Below are 17,007 nucleotides of genomic sequence, written 5' to 3' on the forward strand. Positions count from 1 at the left end.
CTACCTGAGACATTGTCTCAAAAAAGGAGGGTGTATTATAGAGAATATTTATTAAAAGAATAGTAAGGATGTATGGGCATTTTAAAGAGAGAGGGGTGATCTTATATCAGGTATATTTTGGAAATATTTCCCACTAGATGATACACAAAGACTTTTATAGATCAAGTTTAGAAGTGGAATGATTCAATCAGAAGTGATTTCAGGGCTGGTAAATTTGTTCAGTGGGTAAAGTTGCTCATAGTCAAGATTGATGGACTGAGTTTGATCCCTGGAACCTACCTGGTGGAAGGAGAGAACTGACTCCAGCATCAAAGACTTTAACGACCCCACACTTACACACAAGATCCTCTGCAAAATACATAAATATCATATTTTTTTTTAAAAAGAAGCTACCTTTTTGGGATGGGACAGCAGAGGGATAAGATATAGTTGCTAGTGTTTCCTGGTATCATGGCAGATCCACAAGGATTTGCCATTGGAGGAATCAGATTTTAATAAGGCTTACAAGATTAGGTTTCAGTTGTTGTACCCAGAGATTGAGTTACTATTGTTTCTGAAAAAAAATAAAAAGAAACTATTTATGTAGTTGTGGTCAGAGTTTTGGTTTATGGTGGGATAAGATATGAGGAGAGAGATTTGGAGAATATTTTGTAGATGTTTTTTGTTTTTAGATGGAGAACTCACTTGAGTTGGGCAATGTGACCAGAGTCCAGGAGTTTGTCCTATTGGGCTTGTCCACAAGGCTGGGGATAAGGGACGCCCTGTTTGTCATCTTCCTGAGTCTCTACCTGCTGACTCTCCTGGAGAACACGCTCATCATCTACCTCATCTGCAGTCACAGCGAGCTCCACAAGCCCATGTACTTCTTCCTGGGCAACCTCAGCTGCCTGGAGATGTGCTATGTGTCAGTCACCATGCCCACCCTACTCGTGGGTCTGTGGACGGGGCCCTGTCATGTTCCATTCACAGGCTGCATGACCCAGCTTTTCTTCTTCATCTCTCTCATCTGCACAGAATGCACTCTCCTGGCCTCCATGGCTTATGACCGCTATGTAGCCATCTGCCGTCCACTGCACTACCCACTGCTCATGAGGCCACAGGTCTGCCTGGGCTTAGCCTTGTCTTCGTGGTTAGGCGGGCTGCTGGTCTCAGTGATCAAAACAGCATGCATTGCAAGCCTGTCCTATTGTGGCCCCAATGTCCTCAACCACTTCTTCTGTGATGTCTCTCCTCTTCTTAACTTGTCCTGCACCCATGTGGCCCTCACAGAGCTGGTGGACTTCATCTCAGCTATTGTCATCCTCTGGGGTTCACTGCTTGTGGCCGTGGCCTCCTATGTGGCCATTGGTAGGACAGTTCTAGGCATGCCTTCCGCCGCTGCCCGCCACAAAGCCTTCTCTACCTGTGCCTCCCACTTGGTCGTGGTGGGCATCTTCTACTCAGCCACTATCTTCATCTATGCCCGACCCAGCCGCATAGAAGCCATGGACCTCAACAAGATGCTGTCTGTCATCTACACGGTGGTCACCCCCATGTGCAACCCAATCATCTACTGTCTCAGGAACAGAGAGGTGCAATCAGCTTTCCACAGAACCATGCGCTGGTCTTCAGTTTGACCAGGTGCTTAAGACCAAGAGGTGAGACATAATTTACTGACATCCTATTTTGTGATAAAATATAATTCATGATTAAACACAAAAAACTCAGTGTTTGAATATTTTCACAGAGTTGCACAACCAACATCATTGTGTAATTTTATCACTCCCAGAGAAATACTTGTACAAGTTGGAAGTCATTTTCTGTGGTACCTCTACTCCTGAAAAAATTTCACTAGTCTACTTTTTATCTGCACAGATTTCCTTGTTTTTGACATTTTGTAGATATGAAATTATGTAATGTCACATTTAAAGCCAAGTATTTTTACAGTTCATAATGCATTAAGTTCATGAATAGTGTAGCAGGTGACAGTGATTCATGTGTTTCCTTGACACAATCACATTGGCTTGCACAGACTATGTTTATGTGTATATTCACTGACTGATAGTTCAACTGTTTCCATGGTAGGTCTGTTGTCAATTGACTGTCTGTGAACACTTACTCATAACCTGAAAATATTTTATATTTATTTATGTGTGTGTCTATATATGTGCAAGAGTATATGAACATGCACACAGGTCCCTGCAGAGGCCAGAATCAAGCATCGGATCTCCTGGAGCTGCAGTTACAGGTGATTATAAACCATCTAATATGGGTGCAATAACCGAACTCCAGTTCTCTGCAAGACCAACAAGTGCTCATAACCATGGTGAGACCATTCCAGCCTCATAATTCATAATCCTTGAGCAGAAGCATGCTTTTTGTTTTCTTGAGGTTATACTTAGGTGTAGAATTGCTGAGCTAGCCAGATGTTAACTGAATGGCTGACTCTTTAAGTAACTGACAAACTATTCGGCAAAATATCTGATATCTTACTTTTAGAACATACTTAAGACAGAATCTTAAATTTATATACACATTTAAAGCCGCACAAGGTATACCTTCTGCATACACATTCAGAAAGTGAGCGTCTATGGGGAGGAAAGACTTCAGTGAGAAGGGAGTGGGGGCAGAAGATGGAAGTGGTGGGGTAGGGCAAACAGTGTATATGAGAATGAGGTAATGAAATAATGGCTTCATTCTAATTTTTTAAAACAAACAGAAAACCTCAAAATATATGTTAGGGCAAGTGGTGATATTTATAAACATAGAATTAGTAGCTGAAACAACACAAATGTTCAATGAATCTAAAAATCTCACTGGCCTTTGCAGAAAATGTTAAGTAGGAAATTACACCACCACTATACCATATTGGGCAACATTCGGGTGATTTCCACATCTTAAGGAGGTTGTTGTTGTTGTTGTTGTTGTTTTTTAGAAAGATTAACATATGCTCATGTGTTCCTGATGACATACCAAATTGTTTAAACTTTCTTGGACAATAACCTACCAGCCTGTATAAAACATTTAAAATTGATTGTAAACTTTGACCTAGTGTCTTCTCTTATGTGAATATCTAATAAGACAATTAAAACAATAGACTACAGAAGATGAAAAAAATGTTGAGTAAACATTGTGTCAAGTGTGTGAAACCAGAATGAATAATATTAACTAATAAGACAATGACTGAATACAATATGCTAACTCCATATAATGAAATACGATATTAAAAGGTTACTTGTAGTTTTACACATTATTAAATGTACAAGAAGTTTGCAACTTGAAATTTAAATTTTAGAGTAAAATTATAATTAAAAATATTTGAATAGGAAGCATTTAAAGAAAGATGATAAACATCTAATATACATTTTTTATAGGGATTTTGAGAAACCACGAACTATTCAAGGACATTGTGAAGTTTTATTTGTAAACTCTAGTAATAATAAAAAGTATTAACCAAAGGTGATACAAATTTCAGAGTAAAATTGGCACTATTCATTACATATATGAGTATGTATGAGCGTTGACTCAGAAGACAACTGAAAGAAGTTTTGTAAGAAAAATAATTTAGAATATTTTATCTACTTGCAAGCATATTTATGACATTTTGTGGTTTTAAAAAGATGTATGTATGTGTGTATGTATGTGTGTATGTATGTATGTATGTATGTATGTACGTATGTATCTGTCTTCTGTGTATGTGTTTGTGTGTATGTATGTATCTAACTGTCCTCTGTGTGTGTTTGTGTGTGTGTATATGTATGTATGTATGTATGTATCTGTCTTCTGTGTATGTGTTTGTGTGTATGTGTGTGTGTGTATGTATGTATGTATGTATCTGTCTTCTGTGTATGTGTTTGTGTGTATGTGTGTGTGTATGCATGTATGTATGTATGTATCTAACTGTCCTCTGTGTGTGTTTGTGTGTGTGTGTATGTATGTATACATGTATGTGCATACAGGTGCCACCAGAAGCTAAAAGATGGTGTCATAGCATCAGCTTCACCTGCAGCTGGAGTTGCATACCTGACATGGGTACAGGGAACTGAAGTTGGGTACTCTGTAAGACTAGTACCATGTTCTTAACTGCTGAGCCATTTCTCCAGCTCCATTTTGGGCTTTTAATGGACAAAAATAAGTTATAGAGGTCCAATTACACATAAACTACCACACCTAAATAATGGTGTGATAAACATAGAGATGGAAGTATCCATCAGTATACCACAGAGTGTGATAGTTACATACTGTGATATTGAAAACATTACAAAACCATATCTGGAGCTGGAGAGATGACTTAGTAGTCATAAGCACAGGCTGCTCTTGCAGAGGACCCAGGTTCAGTTTCCGGCACCAAAAGGGTGGCTCAGAATCATCTGTAACTCCAGTTCCAGGAGATCCAATATCTTTTTGTGGCTTCTGCATCACTAGGCACATATGTACATGCATATAAATAAAAATAAGTAAATCTGAATAATGAAGCCAGGTTCATATAGTATACTTACGTTTCAGCTTTAAAATGCACTTGGAGGGAGAGGATGTAACTCAGTTTGTTGGGTGCCTGACCAGCATACACAAGTCTGGATTTGTGCCACAGCCCTACATAAATGGGGAGTAGGGGGGCCTGTCTGTAATCTCAGAGCTTGTGAGGTGGAGGCAGAAGGATCTGGAGTTCAAGGTCATCTTCAACTACACAATGAGTTCAAGGGTAGTCTAGGCTACATATGACTCTGTTTCAAAAGAAATTTAAAAATGCAATTTGTGTATAAGAACGTAGAATAGGTTTTAGAAATTGGTGCTTTAAATTTTTAATAAGTTATCTTAATGTGGAAGAAGATATTGCTTTTCATGTTTCTGTATTCTTTCAACTTTCTGTGCTAAGCATGATTTATTTTTTTAATAAAATAATTTCTCATATTACACAATACTGAGCTAGTGGTGAGAGATGGTTTCTTTGAATTCCTGCCTCTTTTTCTTGACTTGTACCAAGCACAATTGTTCCTGTGATACCCCTTAGAGGCCAACTTCATATATACATCTTACAAAAATTTCCAAATCTCCAAATTCCCACCCTCTGCACCTGGTATGTCACTTTCAATTTATTACAAGGTTTATAAAATGTCTTTTGTAGGTTCAATGCCCTTCAGTATCTTGGGAGCAACCTGAGAGTGGTGCCTGGATTGCACATACCTATTTGATGCCAGTGTCTGACATAAGTCCTTGGCCCTATTAGGATTGTCCAAGAACTGATTTGGAACAAATTCTGCCTTTGGGTCACCCCCAAAAGCTCCAGTACTACATTATGAAAAGTTTTACTTGAGTCTTTGCTCCAAACCCACAGAGATTTACACAGCCCTCTAAGGCCCAGCTCTTGGATTTAAGTTGGCCCTTCAGCTTGGAGCTGGCTAGAAGAACAGAATTTTCTTGAAAATATAGAAGTAGAGAAATTGAGTAGTTGAGAACTCATTGCCAAGAACAAAAGATAACTTCCCCAAATACTTGAGTTTGAATTCATTGTCCAGCCATTTACATAGCTGACACCTTCGCTTATGTCTAGGTGAGAAACTGGATACTCTTAAAGAAGGAAAAAGAAAGTCCCGCTTTGCCTTAGCAGAGAGGTAAGAAAAATCTGATCACATGATTTCAGAGAGGACAAAAAGATTTTCCTCCTATAGGATGTCTATAGATGCTGAAAACGGCCTGGATGGCACACAGACTTCATTTTAATAAATCTCCATAGCAACTGTAAGAATTCAAGGTTATCTATGAAACCAGAAAGAACATGGGAGAATAGATCATCTGGATGGGGGTGTGTGTGGGAGAATAAAAGAACAAAATGGAAGAGGTGAATGTGTTTAAACCTCATAATATATTCAAAAGCAATTGCCTATGTTTATCTCAATACTGTGCAATAATTATATACCAATAAGATATTTTTAAAAAGAAAAAAATGGGCAACAACTTCATGGTGGAGACAAATATATGAGTTTTGTAATTTCAGAACCTATGCAGACAGTAATGGATAAGTAGTGTCATTTCTGCTCTAAGCTTTTAAGTTAACAGTATATCTCAAGCTGAGATTCAGAAAATCAATGTATAGGGCCAATAATAGTATTAAAAGGACAAAAAAAAACAGAACATCTTCGCTTATGTCTCTCATAAGTGAAGACACCATCGAATCTAGCTGTGTGATGTAAAGGTGAGTGCTATCTTGTTAAACTTCTAAAAATGTCCTTGGTGTTTATGTATGCATGCCATTGTGAGGTATTTACGGTGGAAAACACTTTCTTATTCTTATCATAGTAAAAGTACTTACAGAGCGTGCTATAGCTTGCCATCTCTAAGTCACCCAATGCATGGAACACAGGTAACAGGTGAAAGCTATGATATAGTAGTGTCTTTATGAACTAGGCATGGCGGTGCACGCCTGCCATCCCAGGGCTTGGGAAGCAGAGGCAGAGAATCAAGACTATATTTCACTATATAATGAGTCTGAAGCCAGGGTGGACTACATGTACTCTCCACTCATGCTTTGAAACATCTTTGACACTTCCTAAATTGTCCAGTACACTTTTCAATCCTGTCATCGTTCTTAAGAAAACCAGTCAGGGTCATAGGGCATCTTATGTTATTAGAGAGGTAAGGTGATATAAAAAAGCCTTCAGGAGAAGTTATATCAGCTTCAGGGAGTATATAAGGGAAAGGATGAGAGAGATAAATGACCAAAGGATAAGTGGACCAGACGAGGAAATCAATCCAACTGAGGAGGGAAAGTATGTAGTGGAAGATTATCAGGAGCTAGTTTCAGAACCACGGTCAGCTCTAGGAGTTCAAAGAAGGGGGCTACAGGGCGCAGTCCCAGGAACCCGACATGGCTTCAGGACCGGAGACAGCTCCACAGCCCATTGAACTCTTGTTCCAGGTACAACACATCTCTGCTGGCAACACTGGTTAGGCTAAAGGGATCCATCCTGGTTGGTGCAAAGTGTGGTGGCCTGAAAGCACTTTTAGCAGCGTCTTTGAGTCTCACTTGGGTTTATTTTTTAGTGTGTGTGTGTGTGTGTGTGTGTGTGTGTGTGTGTGTGTGTATGGAGGGCAGAGGACAATTTATGAATCTGTTCTCTTTTTCCACTAAGTGGGCGTTAGAGATCAAACTTGGGTCATTAGGCTGGGTGGCAAGCCGCTCTACTCACTCACTGGACCATCTTGCTAGCTTAACATTTTTCAAAATTTATTATCATCATCATCGTGTGTTTGTGTATATAATGGTGGGGGCTGCACGCACACACATGCCACAGCTTGCATGTGGACATCAAAGGAAAACCTTCAGAAGTCAGTTTTCTCCTTGCGCAAGGATTCTACGAATGGAACTAGGATTGCCAGGCTTTGCACGCCAAGGTCTTTTACCCACTGTGCCATCTTTCCAGTCTTGGAACAATATGCCTTTAAGACATTTTTCAATTTTACTTTATATAAATGATTAATATCAGTGGCATGGTTATGCATTTTCTTTTTGCTCAGGATTATGTCTCTGAGATTGGTCACCAAGGATGCTAGCTAGACTCACTTACTAACAAAGTAGCATTCCATTAGATAAACGGGGCCTGGTTTATGTATCAGTTCTACATTGAACATTTGCAGATTAGATACCTTATTCTGGGCACCAAAAAGTGTTTTCATCAGTGTGACTTCTCCTGCAGCAACCACATGCTACAATTTGTTAGATAATGGTTACTTCATTTCTTGAGTCAATACCCATCTAGGCTCCCACCAGTCTGTAAAAACCCATATGGTAAAGCTCTATGTGTCCAAGTGTTCATATACAGGACATCTCTATGGGTGTAAAAACTGGTATCTCATTTCAACTTCGATTTCCATTTCCTTGTTTTCTAATAAGATGAAAAATGTTCCTAGCTTTAAGTTAATTTGGGTTGAAATAGGTTAAAATATCCACTCTAGGATAGTGACTCTCAACCCATGGGCTGCGACCACTCTGGGTGTCGTTTATCAGATATTCTGTATACCAGATAATTATATTGCTATTTGTAACAGTAGCAAAATTACAGTTAAGTAGCAACAAAACTGTTTTTATGGTTGGAGGTCACCACAACATAAGAAACTGCATTAAAGGGCCTCAACATTAGGAAAGTTGGAAAATACTGTTCTAGGACTCTCTCTCTCTCTCTCTCTCTCTCTCTCTCTCTCTCTCTCTCTCTCTCTCTCTCTCTCTGTTTCTTGTACCAATCAACCAATATCTTTATATATTTTATGGAGAAACCCCTTGTCAATAACACACAGTGGGGGCATTTTCCCAGCTTGTAATCTTTTGGTGATCAGAATTTCTTTAGATCACACAAATTTTTAAATTTTACAAGGCCGGTGTTTTATATCTTTGTAATGTTTCTTTCTTCCTTTTATTGAAAATAGACTCTTTTCTCGGAAAATATATTTTGATTATGGTTTCCCTTTCCTTTACTTCTCTAGTTCCTTCCTACCTCCTCTTCCATCTGGATCCACTCCCTTTCTGTCTCCCAGAAAAGAACAGGCTTCTAAGAGAAAAAAATATAACAAAATAAAATACAGTAGGATAAAGCAAAAACCATTCATTGGACAGGATAATCAAACAGAAGGAAAAAATCCTAAGAGGAGTCACAAGACTCTGAGATCCACTCATTCACACACTCAGTAATCTGGTAAAAACACTAACTTCAAGATATATATTTGCAGAGGATCTGGTGCAGAGCCATGCAGGCCCTGTGCTGTCTGCTTCATGAGTTCATAAACTTTTTGACCAGACAGATGTTTTAAGTGTTCTTCCTTTAATATTGTTGTTTTATGTACATCAAAGGTTGTAAATTCATCCTAAAATTTTTCTAAAATTTTAGAGATTTTTTTTGCATAAACATTAAATTTTGGCAGTTTCATACAAGTGTACAATGCTATGAACATGTTCACCCCAGCTGCCCTCTTTTATCCCCTTCCCACTCCTGACTGCTCCTTAATTTCTCACAATTTGACCCTTCCTATTTTGGGGTCACACTTTATGTTTAGTTCTATCTTGCATAGGTAGCCATAGCTGTCTCAGTGTTCTGGATTGCATTATCCAGATGCAGACAGCAGTTCACAGGACTCCTCCACATCTCCCAGCCCCGGCAGTCTTTCTCCCTGTGTCTGCTAATGTTATGAGGGACTTCTCTGTCAGAGAAGTTTCTTCTTCTGCAATATGTGGCAGTAAATACAGAAACTCTTAGCTCCTCAAATACTGGGGATAAATGACTAGTGAGTGCTTAGCTATGAACAGGAAAGCCACATCACGTTTATATTTTCATTTGATTAATGATTGGGCTTTTGGTGTGTGTGTGTGTGTGTGTGTGTGTGTCTGTATGTGTGTTTGTAGGCTTTTTCTTGTTTTATTGTTTGGTGTGGATAACTGATTATCCAGGCACAGACTTTCCTGACCCATGTGGAGTGGTTTCCCACAATTTCAACACTGGGTTTATTTTCTTTCTTGTCATTCAAGAATAAATTAAAACATTACTTTCCTGCCCAGTGAAGTGTTCTCTGAGTCTTAAAATAGCCTCCTCCAGGCCTGGACAACTATATGCATCTTTGGCCTGCACTATTTCTTTAGCATCCATCCTCTGGCATTATCTCAATGTGTGTGTGTGTGTGTGTGTGTGTGTGTGTGTGTGTGTGTGTGTGCATAAGTACGTGCATGTGTGTGTGCATATGTATGTGCATTTGTCCATGCATGTGGAATTGATATTGGGTGACTTGCTAAGTCTCTCTCCACCGTAGTTTTTGGGGCAGGGACTTTCACTGACCTGTGGGACACTAGTTTGGCTAAGGCATCTGGCCAGCAAACTACAGGGATCCATCCATTTCCTCCCCAATGCCAGTACTGGAGTTACAGCTGTGTGCTGGGTATCTAAACTCGGGTCCTCATGCTGGTAAGACAGACACTTTAATGACAGATATTTCCCTAGTGCCTACTGTGTCGTTTTTACATTTGACCCTCTATTTGAGTTTTTTCATCTCTCATTCCTAGAATATTAAAACATCAAAAGATTGCAAACACTCATTTTTCACCTCACTATTTTATTACAGGCACTTGGTACAGGCAATATACTAGATATTTGCTAGTGAATAGGCACAAGCACTGTACTCTCCACATTTGAAACTGAATCCAATGGTATCGGTAGCACAGAACAGGACCTGTCTTCACCTCTTTGACCATGGTATTTACTGTTCATGAGCTCCAGAACAGTCCTGCGTGTGCATGGTTTGATCAATGCCTATACAGGTGTGTAGTAAAACACTCCTGATGTTTATGTTTCAAATATTCTTTAGACCCTAAGTTATTCTCAATATGCCTAGCTTCTTTCCTTTACAAAGACTGCTGGGTATGGAAGAGATAGCATACCGGTATATGAGAGATTGCTAAGCAAGCACGAGGGCCCAAGTTTGTATATGCAGAACTCACATGAAAGGTCTAAGGTGTCAGGTGCCTGTAATTCCAGCATGGAAAGGCAGAGACAGGTGGCTCTTTAGAGCTCACTTGCTGGGCTAACCAAAGCTGTGAGCTTACAGTTCAGTGAGAAATCCTGTCTGAAGGCAAAACGGTGGAAAGTGGTAGAGGAAGGCCCTGGCCTCTGCATATCAACTCATAGATGCATATGCACATTCATGTGCATGCAAAACAGACATGCACAGGCACACACATGAGTGTACTGACACGGAGACATACACACCTATGCATGCACATACACACATATGCATATATGAACACACAAAGATATAAACACACACACACACACACACACACACACACACACACTATTCTTGAAGGATTTCCCTTACCCAAGCTTTATAAGTTTCAGTGACTGTATTGTTCTAATAAAATGAGGGGCTGGAGAGGTAGTGTAGTGCTTATGAGCTCTTGTTGCTTTTGCAGAGGACCCAGATTGGACTTTAAGCACCCACATGGCAACTCACAACCATTCCAAGCTCCAGGTCTTGGTGATCCAATGCATTATAGTGACCTTTGTAGGCACCAGGCAGGCACATGATGCACATATGTATGTCTAAGCCAAATACTTTATATACATAAAATAAATAAGTAAATAAATCTAAATGGTTCTCCTCTGTCCAACATAGTCTGCATCCATGAAAATTGTCGTGAAAAGATTATATTATACTGGTATCTATCTATCTATCTATCTATCTATCTATCTATCTATCTATCTATCTATCTTTCCTTTATAAGTGATGACAGTTAAGACAGATATACTCAGAAAAGATAGTTGTAAGTCTTCTTTGAAATAGAGCATACAACTTCTTGGGAGGGTTTTGAAGAAAGGACTCTGACCCAGAAATGATCATTTAAGGTCATTAAAAGCAAGAAAATAATCCTTATTTTATGAAACACAATCTCATCTATTGCTATATTTAAATATCAGGAAAGGTTTGGGATATTGTTAAGTATTACAGTTCTTATGTAAGATGAGCAAAGCCATGGGTTCAATTCTCAGCTGTGCAAACAAAACAAAACAAAACAAAAACTAAACATTCACAAGAGCTAAGGGTTTTGTAAGGATGGGTTTTACTGTTTAATTTCTTTTAGATTTATTTATTTTATATTATGTGTATGATGGTTTTGCCTGCATGTGTATGCCTGCTTCTCCCAGAGGTCAGAAGCAAAAAATTCACCTGGAACTGGAGTTACAGATGGCTGTGAACTTCTATGTGGGCATCAGGAATCAAATCCAGATCTTCTGCAAGAGCAACAGTGCTCTTAATGACTGAGTCATCTTCAAGCTCCTTGGCTCTGATTTTACCAATTCAGTAACTGGGGCTCACGAATACTGGATATCTTTCTCAGAATTTAAGTCTCAGTAAGTTCCTGTGTGTGTCAATTTTCTATTTCTAGTTTTGTAATTTTCCAGTTTCTCCTTAATGCTCTGCCTGTCACAGGTCAATCCCTTGCTAAGCTGGTTCAACTCTAAGAAGGTTTAACCATAGATACCTTTATACTTTTGAACAGACCTTTATACAGTGTCTTTATAAACCTATTTCTTTCTTCACTTAGATGGAGAGATCTCTACAACTGGCCAATAGGTCTGATGACCAGGATTTTATCCTACTGGGTTTGTCTGCCAGTAAAGACATCAAGGACTGCCTGTTTGTTATCTTTTTGACGCTCTACATGCTGATCTTCTTAGAGAATATGTTAGTTATCTACCTCATCAGCAGTCACCATGAGTTGCTCCACAAACCCATGTACTTCTTCCTGGGCAACCTCAGCTGCCTGGAGATGTGCTATGTGTCAGTCACCATGCCCACCCTACTCATGGGCCTGAGGTCCAGCCCTTACCATATATCCTTCTCATTCTGCATGGCTCAACTGTTTTTATTTATGTCTCTCATTGGCACCAAGTGCACCCTCCTGGCCTCCATGGCCTATGACCGCTATGTGGCCATCTGCTGTCCACTGCACTACTCAATGATCATGAGACCCCAGGTCTGCTGGGGATTGGCCTTGTCCTCCTGGGTGGGTGGACTGTTGGTTTCTGCGATCAAGACCATGTGCATTGCAAGTCTGTCTTACTGTGGCCCCAATGTCCTCAACCATTTCTTCTGTGATGTCTCCCCTCTGCTCAATTTGTCCTGTACCCATGTGGCCCTCACAGAACTGATCGACTTTATCTCAGCCATCATCGTCTTCTGTGGGTCATTGCTGGTTGCTCTGGCCTCTTATGTGGCTATCGGTAGGGTGCTGATCAAAATGCCTTCAGCAGCTGCGAGCCACAAAGCCCTCTCCACGTGTGCCTCCCATCTCATTGTAATGGGTCTTTTTTACTCTGTGGTCCTCTTTATGTATTCCAGGCCCAGTCATGTCAAATCTACAGACCTCAACAAGGTTCTGTCAGTCATCTACACGGTGGCTACGCCCATGTGCAGTCCAATCATCTACTGCTTGAGGAATAGGGAGGTCCATGCGGTGTTGAAGAGAAACCTCTATCTGTGCTGAGATTCTTGAGAGAGCTGATGCCCTTTCTCTCCTTGTTTGGGAACCAATTCATGGCCAAATACACATAAAGAAATTCCAAGGAAACATGGTATGAACATGTTCTAGAACATTATATAAAAGGACTTCTTAGAGACAACATGAAAAATAGGAATATTGCAGGGGCTGACAGGATGGCTCAGTGGGTAAAGACAATTCCTCTCAAGCCTGGTGACCCAAGTCCCCAGGATTCACATTATAAAAGGGTGGACTGATATCTGCAGGTTGACCTCTGATCTTCATGCATGCATGGTGGCATGTGTATACCCCCAATGTACTGACAGACAGAAAAAAAGTGTCTTAGGGTTACCTTTGTTGTGATAAAACACCATGACCAAAGCAATTTGGGGGCAGAAAGGGTTTATTTGGCTTTCACTTCCACATTATTGTTCATCATTGAAGGGAGTCAGGACAGGAACTCAAATAGAGCAGGAGTCTGGAGGGAGGAGTGGATACAAAGGCTGCTTGCTCATCATGGTTTATACAACCCAGGATCACCAGTCTAGGGGATGATTCCACCCACAGTGGGCTGTGCCCTCCCACATTCATCATCAATTAAGCTCCACATGCTTGCCTGCAGCCAGGTCTTATGGAAGTATTTTCTCCTCTCAGATGACTATAGCTTGTGTCAAGGTGATACAAAACTAGCCAGCACAGGAGAAAAGAAAGAAGGAAAGAAGAATGGAAGGAAGGAAAGAAGAAAGAGCAGAAGAAGGGGAACTAGCCTGAATAAAAACAAAAATAAAAATAGTTGTGAACAGGAATATCAACAAAGAAATATTCCTGCCCAGTAAATTCCAGAAAGGTCAACATTTTGTCTATTAAATACAAACTTGAAAGAAGCTTATCATTTATTCTTTGCATTCAAACACACATATGCTACATATATCTGTAAGTAGAAATAGTGAACAAAATGTACATATATGAATGGCTACTGCAAGACTGACAAGTGGAAAAGATACTATACAAATAAATATTTGAAATGATTGGAAATAACTCAAAGATCCACTTAAAGATTATTTACATTTATAATGTACATATTGTGAAAGGATTAAACTAGATTTGTGAATGCTGACATGGGGGAGACAATCCAGGTAGGTGGTTGAGTTGAAAATAAAAGAGACAATTACATGATTGTATTATTCTTATAAGACAACAATGACAATAATAGTGATAGGAGTAACTATTTACACTGATACATATCTAGAAATGATTCTGAAAGAATATGTTATTTATTATAGTTAACCGCTGCTGGAACTGTTTTGTTAATGAACGGGGCCATGGGAAACTAGAATTTTCTATTTTATATGGTTGCTATTTTGCATTAAGTTTGTATTAGCTTCATAATTGAATTAATAAACAAACTAATTAAAAGAGGAAATAAGCTATATATGGCGGCTCATACCTTAAACCTCAGCACTCTAGAGGCAGTTTTCTGTGAGTTCAAGACCAGCCTGGTCCAAGGTTAGCCAGGGCTACACAGTAAGATGTCTGAAACAAAAAGAGAAGAAATAGAAATAAAAGAATGACCTTGACTTAATGACTTACTCATCAAACTGGAAGATTTTGGAAATTTTATTTTAAGCAGTAATTTGTGTTGACAGTCACTCAAGAGGAATGGGTATGTTTTAACTATGTTTATGATACTATTAAATGATTTTAAGGGGAAGATGAAATATACTCCTTAGCCTCACTGGCTCTTAAGTTGACTTAAAAGTTGCTCATTATCAAGTTCCCATCTGGGCAATACACAGTTACCATCCCCCTATATTTCCTGTAGATAATAGGATTCAGGTTCTCATGCTCATAGGCGAATACTGTATCAACTGAACAATCTCTCCAGCTCTGTCACTGACATTTTTTCATGAGACATAAATAAACCTTCTAATAACATCATAGTATTCTTCCATTGTGTGGGTGTTCTGTATACAGACAACCTGCTGTTTGTTTCTTAGTATTTCTAGACAGTCCCTCATGTATCCCAGGCTGGCTTCAAACTCACTATGTAGCTGAGGATGACCTTGAAGTATTTCTCCTCTCTCCACCTTTGAACATGATATTTTGAATAGAGATGCTTTCAAGTAATTTTTACTAAAAGTATAAACCTTTATGAACTTTTTTCATAGCTGGGTGGATGCCTACATTCTATACTATTTTCTGGATAAAAGTTATTTACAATGATGCCATCGCAGAATCCATAAAGTTTGTAGTTTTTCATGCATATGATCAAATGTTCCTCAGAAAGTATCCAGACAGTTTGATCAACAACTTTCATTGCTACCAACATTTGTTTTGAAAATGTTCTCATTCACTTTTAGAATTTGACTATGTGCACCCTCAAAAATGGCCTCTGTCAACATTGGCAGACATCCACAGGGCAGCTCTTTAAACTTTTAAAAATAGCAGCCGAGTGGACATTATTTGTTGTTTTAAGTAAGTCAGTTTTTCTCTGAGTTCTTCCAAAGCAAAGAATCCATATAAAGTACTACTGTAGGGACTGTACTGATGCTCAGTAGTTAAGCGCATATACTGCTTTTTCTTCAGTTTCAGTTCCCAGCCACCCTCATCAGATGACACACAACCACCTGTAACTCCATCTCTACAGATTCAGCTCCCACTTCTTTTTTTTCTGTTATGCTCCTGATCTTTATTTTTTTAATTAGATATTTTCTTCATTTACATTTCAAATGCTATTCCCCAAAGCCCCCTATACCCCCTCACCCTGCTCCCCAATCTACCCACTCCCGCTTCCTGGCCTTGGCATTCCCCTATACTGGGGCATATAATCTTCACACGACCAGTGGCCTCTCCTTCCATTGATGGCTGACTAGGCCATCCTCTGCCACATATGCAACTAGAGACATAGCTCTGGGAGTACTGGTTAGTTCATATTGTTGTTCCTCCTATAGGGTTGCAGACCCCTTCAGCTCCTTGGGTACTTTCTCTAGCTCCTCCATTGGGGGCCCTGTGTTCCATCCATAGATGACTGTGAGCATCCACTTCTGTATTTGTCAGGCAGTGGCATAGCCTCACAAGAGAGAGCTATGTCAGGGTACTGTCAGCAAAATCTTTCTGGCATATACAATAGTGTCTGGGTTTGGTGGTTGTTTATGGGATGGATCCCCAGGTGGGGCAGTCTCTAGATGGTCTTTCCTTCTGTCTCAGCTCCAAACTCTTTGTCTCTGTAACTCCTTCCATGGGCAGTTTCCACTTCTGATCTTCGTAGGCATGCATGCATGCAACACACACACACACACACACACACACACACACACACAAGTAACCCTCCTGGGAGATTGGCCTGTGTTCAGACTACTACAGGTTTTGCTCCGAGATCGGATGCACAGCAGGCCAGTTTGCCTGTTTCTCCCAGCTAGCTTTGCCAAGCCGCCAACAACCACCCTAGCTGTTCTGTTTCTCCTCCTGCTCACTTAACCCCATGGTTGGAAAACACTAGACAGTTTTATTGTTTTTAAATTAGCCAGATAATACAATGCCTGGGTGAAGAATCTCAGGCCCTAATCTTATCAGTTAACAGCTAGCCTATTCCAGACATCCGCTGGTGGTAGCCGCCATTGTCACCAGCCACCAGCCATGGTTGTACATGCCTTCTATCCCAAAACCTGGCCAAAAGCCCTCCTCCTTGTTTTTGTCCCTTCTCTTCCTTCTGGGACCTGGAAACCCCATTCCCCATTCCCCACCCCCACCCGCCGTCTCCCAGCAACTGGCTTTCATCATCTTTATTGACATAATCAAGAACCAATTAGGGAACCAGATTTTAGTATCAGCTCCCCTCCCCCAGCAACAACAAAAACCTTTTCTCCATAAGAGGTAGAAAGGATATTATAGGTGGCATGTAGTGAGGGGTGCTGAATCTGGAAGTGATAAGGTCTTTGTACTCAAAAATTCACAGAAGCTATGGTTTCAGAACAAGATAAATCCAGTCAATAATTACAGAATGATTTGAG

The 17,007-nt window shown here is 39.9% G+C and overlaps 2 protein-coding genes across 2 annotated transcripts; both read left to right on the plus strand.

Moving 5' to 3' along the window:
* Positions 1-401: 401 nt before the first annotated feature.
* Positions 402-1,616, plus strand: LOC110336669 (olfactory receptor 5-like). The gene has a single exon (XM_021219375.2). It carries the CDS (start codon positions 672-674, stop codon positions 1,614-1,616), a length of 945 nt encoding a protein of 314 aa, XP_021075034.1. The 5' UTR covers positions 402-671.
* Positions 1,617-12,061: 10,445 nt separating this feature from the next.
* Positions 12,062-13,003, plus strand: LOC110336670 (olfactory receptor 5-like). Its single transcript, XM_021219376.1, has one exon. The coding sequence runs from the start codon at positions 12,062-12,064 to the stop codon at positions 13,001-13,003; it is 942 nt and encodes a 313-aa protein (XP_021075035.1).
* Positions 13,004-17,007: the final 4,004 nt, after the last annotated feature.

Source organism: Mus pahari, chromosome 19, assembly GCF_900095145.1.
Source record: "Mus pahari chromosome 19, PAHARI_EIJ_v1.1, whole genome shotgun sequence".
Classification (NCBI taxonomy): Eukaryota; Metazoa; Chordata; class Mammalia; order Rodentia; family Muridae; genus Mus; species Mus pahari.

What these genes read in the sequence shown, in the direction of transcription:
- LOC110336669 (XM_021219375.2), top strand. Translation starts at nt 672, where the DNA reads ATGGAGAACTCACTTGAGTTGGGCAATGTGACCAGAGTCCAGGAGTTT.
- LOC110336670 (XM_021219376.1), top strand. Translation starts at nt 12,062, where the DNA reads ATGGAGAGATCTCTACAACTGGCCAATAGGTCTGATGACCAGGATTTT.